Source organism: Euleptes europaea, chromosome 3, assembly GCF_029931775.1.
Source record: "Euleptes europaea isolate rEulEur1 chromosome 3, rEulEur1.hap1, whole genome shotgun sequence".
Taxonomy (NCBI): domain Eukaryota; kingdom Metazoa; phylum Chordata; class Lepidosauria; order Squamata; family Sphaerodactylidae; genus Euleptes; species Euleptes europaea.
This window is the reverse complement of record NC_079314.1, coordinates 4,890,060-4,904,071: the sequence shown is the minus strand read 5'-3', so window position 1 is coordinate 4,904,071 and position 14,012 is coordinate 4,890,060. Positions and strand designations below refer to the sequence as shown.

The following is a 14,012-nucleotide window of genomic DNA, read 5'->3' as shown; positions in this document are numbered from 1 at the left end:
CGCAGCTGTGGCACTAAGATGGCTACAGCTGACGAACAGCTCGACTGCCTCATTTGCTTAGGAGAGGGGCATGTAGTCTCCACTTGTTGGGCATGTGCCTTGTTCACGCAGAAATCGCGGCAGGACAGGGCCATAAAGCTGAAAGCCGCTCTGTATGAAAAATCCCTTTGTCCAGATCGGATGGAGGACAAAGCCGTCTCCCTTGGGTCCCCAGCTTCCTTGAGCTCCCAGGTTAAGAGGGGGTTGCATGAGGCTCCTACAGAGCAAAGAGCTGCTTCCGAGCCCCCTTCTAAGAGGCACAAAACAAGAAGGAAATGCTCATCCTCCTCTCCAAAGGCAAAGCGGGCAGCCTAGAAGTCGACCGACATCGAGCTCTCAAAGTCAGCGCAGTCGACGTCATTGACCCCTCGGGGTCGATCCCAGTCTCCCCCTAGAGCGAGCGCACCATCCGCTGAGGCAGGGGCACCGACATCGAGTATGCAGGCGGAAACGAAGGAAGCACCATCCCCTCAACACCATTCTCCTAGGAGGAGTCCATCGTCCCCTAGGAATCACTTGCCTTCACCTCATCCAAGTCGCTCAAGGCGGCTCAGCCAGATTTCCCGAGAGAGCGGGGTCGGAGCCCTAATCAGTGCCCGCAGAGTACGGCAGTCCTGCATTGGGGCGTCCCCAGCCCCGTCGCCATCAGGGTTCGAGGCTCAGTTCTCATCCTTGGACAAGGATATAATAGAAATCCCGGAAATGGTTTCCTCGGGAGATGAGGGGCCATCCCAAGAGATATAACAGAAGATCACAAACAAGTTCACCACTTTCATGGTTGGACGCCATACGGTTACTGTCCCTCCCCCTGTATTATTCGGGGTATGGTTATATGGACTGTAGGCACCATGACATCGTCATGTACCACCAGAGATGGGAAGACTTCCTACCTCCTAAGCTCTCTTCACGCAACCCTCGCAAGCGCTTCGACGCCGAAGGCAATACCTTGGACGTCGGGCTCTCTGCCTCAACGTCATACCACAATGGTCCCTTGACGTTGACGCCGTATCAAAGGCAAGTGGCATCTGAAATGGAGGAGGAAGGTGAACTCACTTCTGAAGCTGGGTCGGAGGACACCTCACTACCTCCTAAAAGTTCTTCAACTGGAAGGCCAAGGTTAGGGAAACATCAGATTGCAGCCTCATGCCACATGGCAAACTGCTTGGGCCATGCTATGGCTTCGAGTATTGTCTTAAGGAGACACTCTTGGCTTCGTTCGTCCTCCCTCACTCCTGATGTCAAAGCTAGGGTGGAGGACTTACCTTTCGATACAAAAGCACTCTTTTATGAGCACACCAATGAAATCCTTCACACCTTGAGGAAGCAAAAAGCCATGGCCAAATCACTGGGGGTAATACAACACTCTGGCCCATCCTACAAACCTAGGCCCTATAATAAGCAGCCTCAGGGCTATTACCAGGGCAGATTTCATAAAGGTACCAACAGGCTCAATCTCGGCCCTACTCCAACCCTGTGCAGGGTAGGAAATTTACGCCCAAGAACAAGAAGGGGGTTATTCTCCTAGCAACCAAGCCCCAAAGAAGGGGTCAGCATGACTAGGCCTCTCTTCAACTATTCCTATGGTTTTTTAAATATTGTATTTGTTCTTCAGTAAATGGCTTAACATTTGTTCTGACTCTTGGATGTTGAATGTTGTACTACATGGTTATTACATTGAGTTCATGTCAGTTCCAAACTGTTCACAACCCCCCCCCCAGCAGAGGGGCTCAGACCACTCCCCAGAGCTTGTTATGGAGGTTGAAAACCTCCTCCAAAAGGGTACCATTCAGATTGTCCCACCCTCTGATTCGCGACTTGGTTTTTATTCAAGATACTTCTTAGTAGATAAAAAAGCGGTGGGAAATGGTCAATGCTTGACCTAAGAGCCCTAAACAAACTCAATCATGTCAGAAAATTCAGAATGCTATCTCTAGCGGAAGTCCTGCCCCTCCTTGCTGGTCACATGTGGTTTGCGGTGTTAGACCTAAAAGATGCCTATTTTCATGTGGCTATCCACAGAGAGTGTAGAAAATTTCTCAGTTTCACCTGTAATGGGGTGGTGTATGAGTTCCCAGTGCTACCTTTTGGGTTAGCAGCTGTACTTCACCAAGGTTGTGTCGTGAGTCAGCTTGAGAGTTACTCCTCAGAAGAAGAGGAGGCAGCAGAACAAGCCCTCATTCCCTAACCCGGCCTCTCAGCCAGAAGACTGGCCGTCTGAAACAAGAGAACAGGAACAGGGAAGAGAAAGCCTTTCATCTTCAGGGTCTCCTCCACCAGCGGAGAGAAGAAGAGTAAAAGGTAGAATGGCACTGCAGCAAAGGAGAAAGTCAGCTCGGCTTTTGGACAAAAGTCGTAAATTGGCGCAAGAGGAATCAGAATCTGAAGCCGACAGTTTAGCTGAAACTCCTGAAGAGTCACAAAGACAATATAAGCAAGACTGACCGTTAAGTGCCTCGTGGGAGCAAATGTTATTGCATGCTGGCTGTCTCTGACAACCTCGTCTGAGATTTAGCTCTTCTAACCCTTACCTTGAGAAGCTTCATTTGGAGTCCTGTTGCTGTGTTGTTGAACTTCGAAGAAAGCCGTGGCCTGTAGCCAAGACCTTAAGGGCGAGGAGCTCGAGTCGGTCTGTGACCTTGTTCCTGAATGGTGAGTGTACTGTTTCTGTGCTTATTGAGGAGCTGCCGGCCCCTCCTGGCAAGAGTAAAATACGCATCAGGCTCTGCTTCCTTCAGCACCGATACATTGCTGTGTGGAAAGCAGACTCAGACCTGCCTGTACACAACAGGTTGTGTCAGAGATTATAGAGTTTCTAGCCACCAAAGGTTGTACCATACCTAGATGACTGGCTTATAGTAGGCCATTCCGAACAAGATCTTGCCCACTCAGTAGAATTGGTTATTGATTTCATAGGGGCAGTTTTGGACGCCATCAGGAATTCCGCCTTCTTACCCATGTCCAGGGTTAGATAATGACACGTTTTTTCGCTGCCCAACACTTCCAAAAGGTGGTCACTATTCAGAAACTACTGGGCCTCATGGCCTCAACCACCACAGTGGTTACCTATGCTAGACTACTTATGAGGCCTTTGCAGAATTGGTTTATCAAAACTTTCCACATAAATGTCAACCCATACTGGAAAAACTCTCTATACCCCGTTCTATCATCAAATCCCTCACATGTTGGTCCCAAGAATCCAACCTCCTTTGGGGCGTTCATTTTTGGAGTGGATTCCCATGACTTACAGATTTTAATTGATGCATCACTGGGTGGATGGGGCCCCCACTGCGGTCCCTTAGTAGCTAAGGGACGTTGGTCCCATAGCCAGTCCTCCCTTCATATTAACATCCTAGAGATGAAGGCGATTAGAATCGCCCTTATTTCTTTTTCAGAGATTCTTGAAAACAAGTCTGGTCGCCATGGACAACATGACAGCAAAATTATACATCAACAAGCAAGGGGGCACAAACTCCCTCGCACTGTGCCATGAAGCCACTCACATTTGGAATTGGGCGATCGAACACGGTGTGGCCATCACTGCAATTCACATGGCAGGCCTTTCAAATTGCACTGCAGATGCTGTAAGCAGAGATACCTTGGTGGACCACGAATGGTCCCTCCACCATTCCTTCATCCAGTCGGTTTTTCATTAGTAGGGTTGGCCTAGGATAGATTTGTTTGCCACTTCCCAAAACACAAAATCCCCCCTTTTCTGCTCCAGAGCAGGGGCGGATGCTTTCCAATTACAGTGGTCGGGACCCCTAATGTATGCATCCCCCCCGTCCCCCTCATTCCAAGGGTTGTAGGAAAAATCTTAGCAGACAGCAAACATAATAATTGTCACACCATTCTGGCCAAAGAGACTGTGGTTCCCAACCCTCTGGACCTTGTCTTGGGGCAGATATATCAGACTCCCTAACTCACCATCCCTTCTGCACAGGGGGCATGTGTTACACTACAATCCTCAGGTACTCCACCTAATGGCTTGAAGAATCAACTGGTAACAGAATGGTCAGACAGAGTAAGAATAAGAACAAGGCCAAGATAAGCCCATTGTGGGGAGCAGAAAGTGAAATTGTAACAGGAGATGAAGAGAGAGCAGAACTTCTCAATTCCTACTTTTCCTCAGTCTTTTCTCACGAGGGAAATGGTGCTCAACATAGCATAAATAGAACACATGATGAGGGAAGGGAGTTGCTGCCTAAGATTGGCATTGGGGTAGTGCACAAACACCTAGTTTTTCTTTGAATGAAACAAAGTCCTCAGGGCCAGATGAATTGCATCCAAGGGTACTTAAGGAACTCGCAGATGTAATTTCTGAGCCTCTTACCATTATTTTTGAGAAGTCTTGGAAAACAGGTCAGGTGCCAGAAGACTGGAGGCTGGCAAATGTTGTCCCCAGCTTTTTTTTTTTTTTAAGATTTATTTTTAAAATTGAAAGGATACAGAAAGGAAAAGGAGGGAAGGGTAACCGTTTAATGTACAAAAACAATATAATAAAATAGAAAAGAAAATAAACTTAGTCAAATATAGTGCCATAGCTTGTTAATGGTTCCTCATCCACGTGGAGAGGAGTGACTAGTGGAGTGCCTCAGGGATCTGTCCTGGGTCCTGCGTTGTTCAATATCTTTATAAATTATTTGGATGAAAGAATAGAGCTGATGCTTATTAAATTTGCAGATGATACTAAATTGGGAGGGGTAGCAAATACAGTAGAAGACAGAGCCAGGATACACGATGATCTTGACAGGCTGGAGAATTGGGCTAAAACCAATAAAATGCATTTCAACAGAGATAAATGTAAAGTTCTGCATTTAGGTAGGAAAAATCAAATGCATAATTATAGGATGGGGAAGACTTGTCTGAGCAGTAGTGTGTGTGAAAAGGATCTTGGTGTCTTAGTAGACCAAATACTGAACATGAGTCAGCGGTGTGATGCGGTAGCTAAAAAGGCAAATGCAATCTTGGGCTGTATCAACAGAAGTATAGTGTCCAGATCACTCGAAGTAATGGTATCGCTTTACTCTACTCTGGTTAGACCTCACCCAGAGTATTGTGTTCAGTTTTGGGCACCGCAATTTCAGAAAGTTAAAGACAAACTGGAACGTGTCTAGAGGAGGGCAACAAAGATGGTGAGGGGTCTGGAGACCAAGTCCTATGAGGAAAGGTAGAAGGAGCTGGGTATGTTTAGCCTGAAGAGGAGAAGACTGAGAGGGGACATGATAACCATCTTCAAGTACTTGAAAGGCTGTCATATAGAGGATGGTGCTGAGTTGTTTTCTGTTGTCCCAGAAGGTTGGACCAGAACCAACGGGTTGAAATTAAATCAAAAGAGTTTCCATCTAGACGAGGGGTCGGCAAACTCATTAGTCAACAGAGCCAAATATCAACAGTACAACGATTGAGATTTCTTTTGAGAGCCAAATTTCTTAAACTTAAACTATATAGGTAGGTACACTGTTTATTAACTTAATGAACTTTAATTAAAGTTTTAAGTCTTGCAATTTTAGGAAATCCTAGATACCAGAATTTAAAGTTAACAGAACTCCAGCTAGGACTAGATAAAGTCCACCTGCCATCACATATTCGAAACTAAACTCTGCAACATTTACAGAAGTTTTCAATGTTTTCAGATCTGAATCCACATCTAACACAAACCCTCAATAATATGAACAAATTTTACTTTTTAAACCTTATGTATCAAGCTTTTCCCACTGCAATCATTTGCTTTTTCTTTCTCTCTCTCTCTGCACCTCGCATTTCTCTTCATTCTCCTTTAAAAATATTTTTTAAAGGAGAATGAAGAGAAAATGGTGTTAGTGACAAAATCTCAGATGCAATGCATTTGAAGCTGGGTCACAGCCTAGTTGTGGGTCAGGAGACACCAATTCACAATTACTAAGACACTATCAAGATAAAATCTGCAATAAGGCTGGTGTGACCAAAACAAATTTCCCATTTTTACAGACCTCCAGAACAAAAAGGAGGAGGTAAATCAAGCAGTCTTGGGAATTACAAAATTTAGTGAACCTATACTTAAGTTACCTTTTTGGGGGTGGGGGGCGATATGAATGAAAGAGAGCGAATGCAAGAACTAGGTAGATTGGAACCAGAGTCCCAAAACACAATAAAATGAGGCACTTCTCATCTCCTGTCACTGCAGAGAAAGGCGGAGGGGAAGAGCAGAAAGGTGGTCTAAAAAACAAACTTTACAATTATGGGGTTTGGTTTTAAGAAACCAAGTGAGTTAATTTGACGGTGACAAAAGTTCACATGGACAGCTGACCCCATTCCTGCCTTTGGCCAGGTACGAGAGGTGGAGGAGAAAGAGGAAAACACACATGCTGGATTCCCCCCCCCCTAAAAAAAGATCCAGCAGGGAGGAAAAGTGGTCTGGCCATAAGAAAAGGGGTCCGCACCACTCACCCCCTCCCTTTCCGCAGGCCCGCCTCCACCACAAGGCGACTGTCGGGGGAACAAGGCGCCGTTCCCTCCGAGGACAGCCAAGAGCCTCCGCCCACACCCTACCTTTCGCCCACACAGGGTTATCGGTGACGGAGGGAGCAGACGCTCCAAGAACTGGCCGGCCGGCGACCCGCGAAGAAAGGGCAGCCCTGAAGCCGGGAAGGAGACGGCTGGCAAGTGGCGCCCTGCTGCTGCCGCCTCAAAGGCCCAACGGCCATCTGGGAAGCGGGTGAGCCCGCCCAGGGCGGGGCCGGAGAGGGCGATGCGTCCCCGGCCAGGGATTAGAGAGGGCTGACGTAAGCCTCTCTCTCCTTATATGGGCTCGGGGGCGGGACCTGGGTCATTTGTGGCAGAGCCGCACTCAAGGACCCAAAGAGCCGCATGTGGCTCGCAAGCCGCGGTTTGCCGACCACTGATCTAGACATTAGAAAGAAATTTCTACCAGAGTGGTTCCTCAGTGGAACAGGCTTCCTCGGGAGGTGGTGAGCGCTCCTTCTCTGGAGGTTTTTAAGCAGAGACTAGTTGGCCATCTGTCAGCAATGCTGATTCTAGGACCTTAGGCAGTTCATAAGAGGCAGTTTATGAGAGGGAGGGCATCTTGGCCATCTTCTGGGCATGGAGTAGGGGTGCGTGTGGGGTAGTTGTGGGGTAGTGTGTGTGGGGTAGTTGTGAAATTCCTGCATTGGGCAGGGGGTTGGACTAGATGACCCTGGTGGTCCCTTCCAACTATATAATTCTATGAGTAGGTCAGGTGTTGTTGGCTTCACATAAACCATCCACTAGGTGGTCCTATACTTTTAAGTGGAACAGATTCGTCAGATGGGCTACAAATAGAGGTATAGTGCCCCAGAGATGCCCACTATCCCTAATTTTTGAGTATCTACTGTTTTTAAAAGATGACAACCTGTCAAATCCATCAGTTAAAGTCTACTTGGCGGCCATTTCCACTTTCCACGATGGTATAAACTCGTTGCCCCTATTTGTTAAAAACTTTGCAAAAAAATTCTAAAAGGATTGAATTATCTCTATCCTCCAGTGAGGGCCCCATGGCAGCAGTGTAGCCTTTCTCTAGTCCTCGCACAATTAATTTCTAAATCTTTTGAGCCTGTGGCCTTATGTGATCTTTCGCTCCTGTCTTATAAGACAGCATTCCTGGTTGCTATCGCATCTGCATGTAGGGTCAGTGACCTCAGGGCACTCCGGTACAACCCACCATTCACTAGGTTTTTTCCCAATAGAGTGGTTCTGAGGCCAAGCATGACTTACCTGCCCAAAGTGGTTTCTAAATTCCACTTACCACAAGACATCATGTTACCTGTTTTTCCCCCCTAACCCAGAGTCACCAGCAGATAGACAGCTGCACTCTCTGGATGTCCATAGAGCCTTACTTTTTTATTTAGAAAGAACGCAACGATTTAGATTAGACAATAATCTTTTTATTTGCTTCAGAGGTCCCAACAAGGGGAAAGCAGTATCCACCCAGTCTCTTTCCAGGTGGGTTGTCTCGGCAATCAGGTTGGCGTACAATACCGCAGGTGTGGAGTGTCCCTTATGCCTTCATGCTCACTCCACCAGAGCAATGGCTGCATCAGCAGCTTTCTCCTCTATTCACAATATACAGGAGATCTGCAGAGCAGCAACACGGGCCACTCCTGTGACCTTTATTTGACACTATGCTATTGACGTCGATTTGAGGGCCGAGGCATCTGTGGGAAAAGCAGTGTTGAATACGTTATTCCGCTGATCAGCACTCTCCCACCTCCTAAATAGGTAAGCTTGCCATTCTCCCATGTGGGACTGCACAGAAGCCATGAAAACGAAAAACAGTGTTACACTTACCTGTAACTGTTGTTCATTGAATGGTCTTCTGTGAAGGCACACATCCCTACCTCCTTCCCTGCTGCGGGCTGTCACCGTAAAAGAGTGCATTCCCCGTGGTGGCAAATGGAGAACTGAGGGAAGAGTGCTGCCCACCCCCCAGTCACGTGGTCCCTGGGCGGGAAAAGCCATTAGGGCTTGGTCATGGACAGGGGGGTGGGGGGCACTCCTAGGGAGCGTACTCTTCTAGAAGCTTTCAAATCTTCTCCATGGCTGGCCTGTGCCTACGCAGTCCCATGTGTGCCTGCACAGAAGACCAGTCATCGAACAACAGTTACAAGTAAGTGCAACACTGTTTATTTCCTGCATTGTGCATGGGGTTGGACCAGATGACCCTGGTAGTCCCTTCCAACTCTACGATTCTAAAAGAAAGTTGCTGCCACTTAGCAGGTACGGCTTCACAGCGATGTGCTCAGGCACATTAGGGGTGCAAAGCTGCTTGTGAAAAGAAGTTTCCAAGAGCCACCTTGGAGGGATGCAGAGATGGAGACCTGCGTGCAGAACTGAGGGAAGAGAGTCCTTGTCGGTGTGTTCTGGTCTCTCCGTATTCCTCTTCCTTCCAGTGGTTGCTTAATTGAGAGGCTCCAAAGCTCAAGCTGTCTGACCAGCTCAGGGTAGCCCCATTTCGCCAGACCTCAGAAGCTAAGCAGGGCCCTGGTCAGTATTGGTTGGGAGACCTGCAAGGAAGTCCAGGATTGCTACGCAGAGGAAGGCCATGGAAAACCACCTTGAAAACCCATGAGGGGGTTGCTAAAAGTCAGTTGTGACTTGACAGCACGTTATTCTTCAAGCTAAGCCTGCTGGGAAATCACAGCCTCTGCCTTTGGGGTCCTTCCTCTGCTTGCTCTAGCAGAGACTAAGGGAGTATGAAAGGTAGAGGTGGAAGCCAGGGTCTTCACACAGCAGCACAGAAGAGATACCTTTGTGGCCTTCATCAGCAACCCAGTTGTTGGGAGATGCTAGATTTTTGCACCCTTGGGAACCTGTGTACAAAATCCAAGAGGGATGTAATATTTAATTCTGTGATCTCTTTCTCTGACAATTTGACAATATGTTTATTTATCTTACAAGTGAAACTACAGACAAACCTAATGTTTGGTAGCGTTACCACCACCCAGAGAGAAATGTTTGGGGACTGGCTGCAGCTTGTGATCTACCCTAGTCGCCGTTCCCAAAGGGGTGGGGGCTCTGTATAATTAGCAATTACACCTGCTCTGTCCTGTAAGCTTTTTTTCTTGTCTCTCCCCACCCCCATTACTGCTGCAGCTCCTGCAGAGAGCAAAACCTTTTCCAGTGGCTCCACAGCTCTTTCTGGCGGAAAAGCATCCACCGGGCAAGGAAAACCCGCAGTCCCTCCGGCCATACAGCAGCCAGTTCAGGTGGGCTAGTTGTAGCTGCTGTTCTTTGCCACAACAGACATTGCCTAATAGTTTATTTTTAGCTCCTGCATCATGGGTTTTGCTTGGGCTTGGTGCAGAATCTAGAAACAACGCTGTCTCACTGGGGTGTGTTTACTGTTGTTAAAAGCTCTGGAAACAGTTGTGGTTGGAGGCTGTTCATTCGTACATACATACCTCTTGGAGGCAGCGCAGTTCTTGTGCAGGAGATACACCACCTCAGAACTGCAGGAATGAAATTAATCCTTGGGGGATTGGACAGCTCTTTCAGAGCCACTTGGCAAATGCCTTCTGCTTTGCGTACCTCAATGTGACCGTGATATTGGACAGAAAGTGAAAAAACAAAGAACTGTCCCTACTTCTATAAATTAAACCATTGGGGAGGGAGAAATTGGGATTATTTGTATTTTTTTTACATCCAAGGGGAATATAATGCACTTAACCAGTTTATTTAAAGACATTCAGATGCTTCAAGGACTGAGAGCATGCTTAGGTGAAATAACATAAGCAACAGGAATGAAGAATTTAGGTGTGTTTTGCATTTGTTTCTGAGAGTGTCTTTGGGTGCTGCTGTTAAAGTGCAGAACCATCTGCTGAGCCTTATACAACAGTTCCTGGAAAAGTAGTTTGTATGCAATGGACAATGAGTGCTCCATTATCTTAGACCTAGGGAGGCCTTTTGACAGCTGCTTGGGCTACTAGAGCGGTGTGTGTGGGGGGGTCTGCATCTGGTTTCTTGTGCACCCACCCTGGAAGCTCCTGGTCAGAGAAGTAATAGTGGTCCAGAAGGAGCAACAGCCAAACTCCTTCAAGCGGTTCTAGTTACAACAGTATATCACTCTATATAAGGTTCTTTTCCCAATTTCAAGCAGATGGGAGAAGTGATTAAAATGTTCACTGGCAGAGTGGGCTCAGGGAGCTATGACCTGGTTTGTGAATGAACTTTTTCCTTTTGAGAGCCAGCATGGTGTGAGAGGCAGCAGGGTGTAGTGGTTAAGAGTGACGGACTCTTATCTGGAGAACCAGGTTTGATTCCTGTTCCTGTGGAGAGGGGAAGGGAAGGTGATTGCAAGCTGCTTTGAGACTCCTTAAGGTAGAGAAAAGTGGGGTATAAAAGCCAACTCTTCTCCCAAGATCCTCAGGTGGAGAAAAGGGGAGCTAAGTCCTGCCCTCTCCTGTGCCTTACCTGGTTGTAATCCATTTCTTTCAGCATTCTCCTTGCAGCCCAGGTGATTTCATACATCTGGGCCTGGGTGGGAAAAATTATGCTTCAAAGATTGGATTGCAGGAATAAGGGGATGCAGCAGTGTTAAGTCCCCTTTTATTGCACTCTAGTTATGTATAAAAACTGACTCTCTTGCACTGGACATCAATGAGCAGATGGAATGCATCCACAGCTGCGATGCTTTAAAATTCCAAAAGGATGTCGGAGAGATCTCAAATTGTGAACCCACAGTTCTCTCTCACACAGAGATGATCTGATCCTTTGGTATTACCGATCTCTGTCATAGCTCCCAAATGCATATGCTTTTTACCCCCCACCCCCCAGGAAAATGAAACCAGACAGTGAAGTGCCAGAATAAACAGCCACATCAGAAAGTTTGAGCACACCAAAACCATTCTGCTTTGCTTGGAAGCATTTACAATCGTTATAAACAGTTGAAGTTCAGAACAGATCTTGATTAGGAGGTTTTCAGCCACACGTCCCACGTCTGCAGCAGTTCTGGAAGTGCTTGAGTGTTCGGCTTCCTGCTGTCTGTGTTGCTAGCAGCTTCCTTCATCTTTTCTGTTTTTAATTCATTCCAATGACCCTGGTGTAAACTCGCCTTCTTGTTTCTTTGGCAGACCAAGCCTGGAGTCATCAGCTCCGTGTCTGGCCTGAACATTGGGAAAGGCCCACTGCAGCTCCAGGTACTTGGAAAGGGCTTGCCACAACTCATGCCTTCAGCCCCTGCCCAAATCCAGCAGCAGGTGAGAAGGGGACACACCAGCAGGCAGATGTGTTTACTTATTTGTGTATGTTTTTCAAACCGTCTTTAAAGAATAGTACTGGAGCAACAGAGGAGGGGTGGTAAAAATTATTATAAATATACCAGTTCCTAAAGTAGCTGGGCAAGGAGACACAGCTCCAGGTGTACTGGAAAGAGAAGAGAAGGTCCCCTGGGCGGGGGTGTCTGTTCTTAAAAAAAAAAGAAAAAAAAGTTGCTCCCGCCAAGGAAGGTTTTATTGCATGTTTATGACAACAAAAAGGAACGTTTATATTAAAAGTAATTTGAATGGCAATCTTTTAAAGCTTTACCTCTGTTTTTCTAAAAAAATTCTATGGCAAGTTTTCCCACTTTGGCTTGATATGTGTTTCTACAGGTACCATTATATCATTTTTTAAAAATCGTGTATTTTCTATTGTTTTCTTATTAGTTTACCAAAGAACTACATTATAGATTCTTAATATGGTCTATTGTTATACAATAAACATGAACATGAGTCAGCAGTGTGATGTTGTAGCTAAAAAGGCAAATGCAATCTTGGGCTGCATTAACAGAAGTATAGTGTCCAGATCACGTGAAGTGGATGGTATTGCTTTACTCTGCTCTGGTTAGACCTCACCTAGAGTATTGTGTTCAGTTTTGGGCACCACAATTTAAAAAAGATGTTGATAAGCTGGAACTTGTCCTGAGGAGGGCAAGAAAGATGGTGAGGGGTCTGGAGACCCAGTCCTATGAGGAAAGGTTGAAGGAGCTGGGTATGTTTAGCCTGAAAAGGAGAAGACTCTGAGGGGTATGATAACCATCTTCAAAGTATAGAGGATGGTGCTGAGTTGTTTTCTGTTGCCCCAGAAGGTCAGACCAGAACTAACGGGTTAAAATTAAATCAAAAGAGTTTCTGTCTATATACATTAGGAAGAATTTTCTAACAGAGCGTTTCCTCAGTGGAACAGGCTTCCTCGGGAGGTGGTGGGTTCTCCTTCCCTGGAGGTTTTTAAGCAGAGGCTAGATGGCCATCTGTCAGCGATGCTGATTCTATGAGCTTAGGCAGTTCATGAAAGGGAGGGCATCTTGGCCATCTTCTGGGCATGGAGTAGGGGACACTGGGGCTGTGTGGGGAGGTAGCTGTGAATGTCCTGCATTGTGCAGGGGGTTGGACTAGATGACCCTGGTGGTCCCATCCAACTCTATGATTCTATGATTCTAAATATAGCCACAATATTACTGTTCTCTGGAGATCTGATGTTCGCACTTAGCATTTCCAAAATTCATCCCATCCATCTGCAAATATATTAAATATGCCAGTTCCTGCAGGTCGGCTCCACTAACAGCAAGGCGCTTTCTGCTGGTGCACAGGAAGAAAACTCCTCCGTTAATGGAACAGATTATAGTTGCCATTCTCTTACGTGCATCAAATAAATAAGTTTTATCATAACTTTCCAAACTTGTAGCAACAAATCATTTCATGGTTGGAACTTTTTAACTTTTCCACCTCCCTGCTGCCTCAATTCTCGCTGATTAATATTGAGCTAGACACTTAGTTGCATATTCATATAGGTTGCTTTACCTTTGATATATGGCAGCAATACAAAATGTGGAACCGTCTGTCAATATCTCCTGTTGTGTTGAGAGAACCTTATCAGTATCATAACCTTAAACCATCCTATTGAAAACCATTATACTTGCCTGAAGTCTCTGGATAATCCTAGTGGGTCCACATTACCTGCCTTTGTGCATCCTGACCTACTTGCTTTTCTCAGATGTAAGTGGGGAGGTGCTTTTCTTTGTGATTTATGATTTACCTGTTTCCTTTGTTCCCCCCCACCTTTTTAATGTTCCTTCCTTTCCTCACCAGTATGATAGCAAGCTTGGAAGCATGAAAAAGGCCCCCATACTTCAGCCCAGCAAGGAAGCTAGGTAAGTGTAATAAAGCCTGCAAAAATACACGTGCAATCCTAAAAACAAAATGGCCAAAAGGATATTGAGAGCCAGCATGGTATAGTGGTTAAGAGCAGTGGACTCTAATCTGGAGAACTTGGTTTGATTCCCCACTCCTCCACATGAGCGGCAGACTCTAATCTGGAGAACCAGGTTCAATTCCCCATTCCTCCACATGAAGCCTACTGGGTGACCTTGGGCCAGTCACAGTCCTCTCCAAACTCTCTCAGCCCCATCTGCCTCACAAGGTGCCTGTTGTGGGGAGAGGAAGGAAAGGCACTTGTAAGCTGGTTTGAGACTCCTAAAAGGT

General features: G+C 46.4%; 1 protein-coding gene across 1 annotated transcript in view; it reads left to right on the top strand.

The window, feature by feature from the left end:
- BICRA (BRD4 interacting chromatin remodeling complex associated protein) overlaps nt 1-14,012 on the top strand; it is a 148,925-nt gene that overhangs the window by 128,599 nt on the left and 6,314 nt on the right. The window contains exons 9-11 of the mRNA XM_056847532.1: nt 9,628-9,761; nt 11,625-11,750; nt 13,620-13,681. Coding sequence (XP_056703510.1) covers nt 9,628-9,761; nt 11,625-11,750; nt 13,620-13,681 — 322 coding nt within the window. The remainder of the gene's footprint in view (nt 1-9,627; nt 9,762-11,624; nt 11,751-13,619; nt 13,682-14,012) is intronic.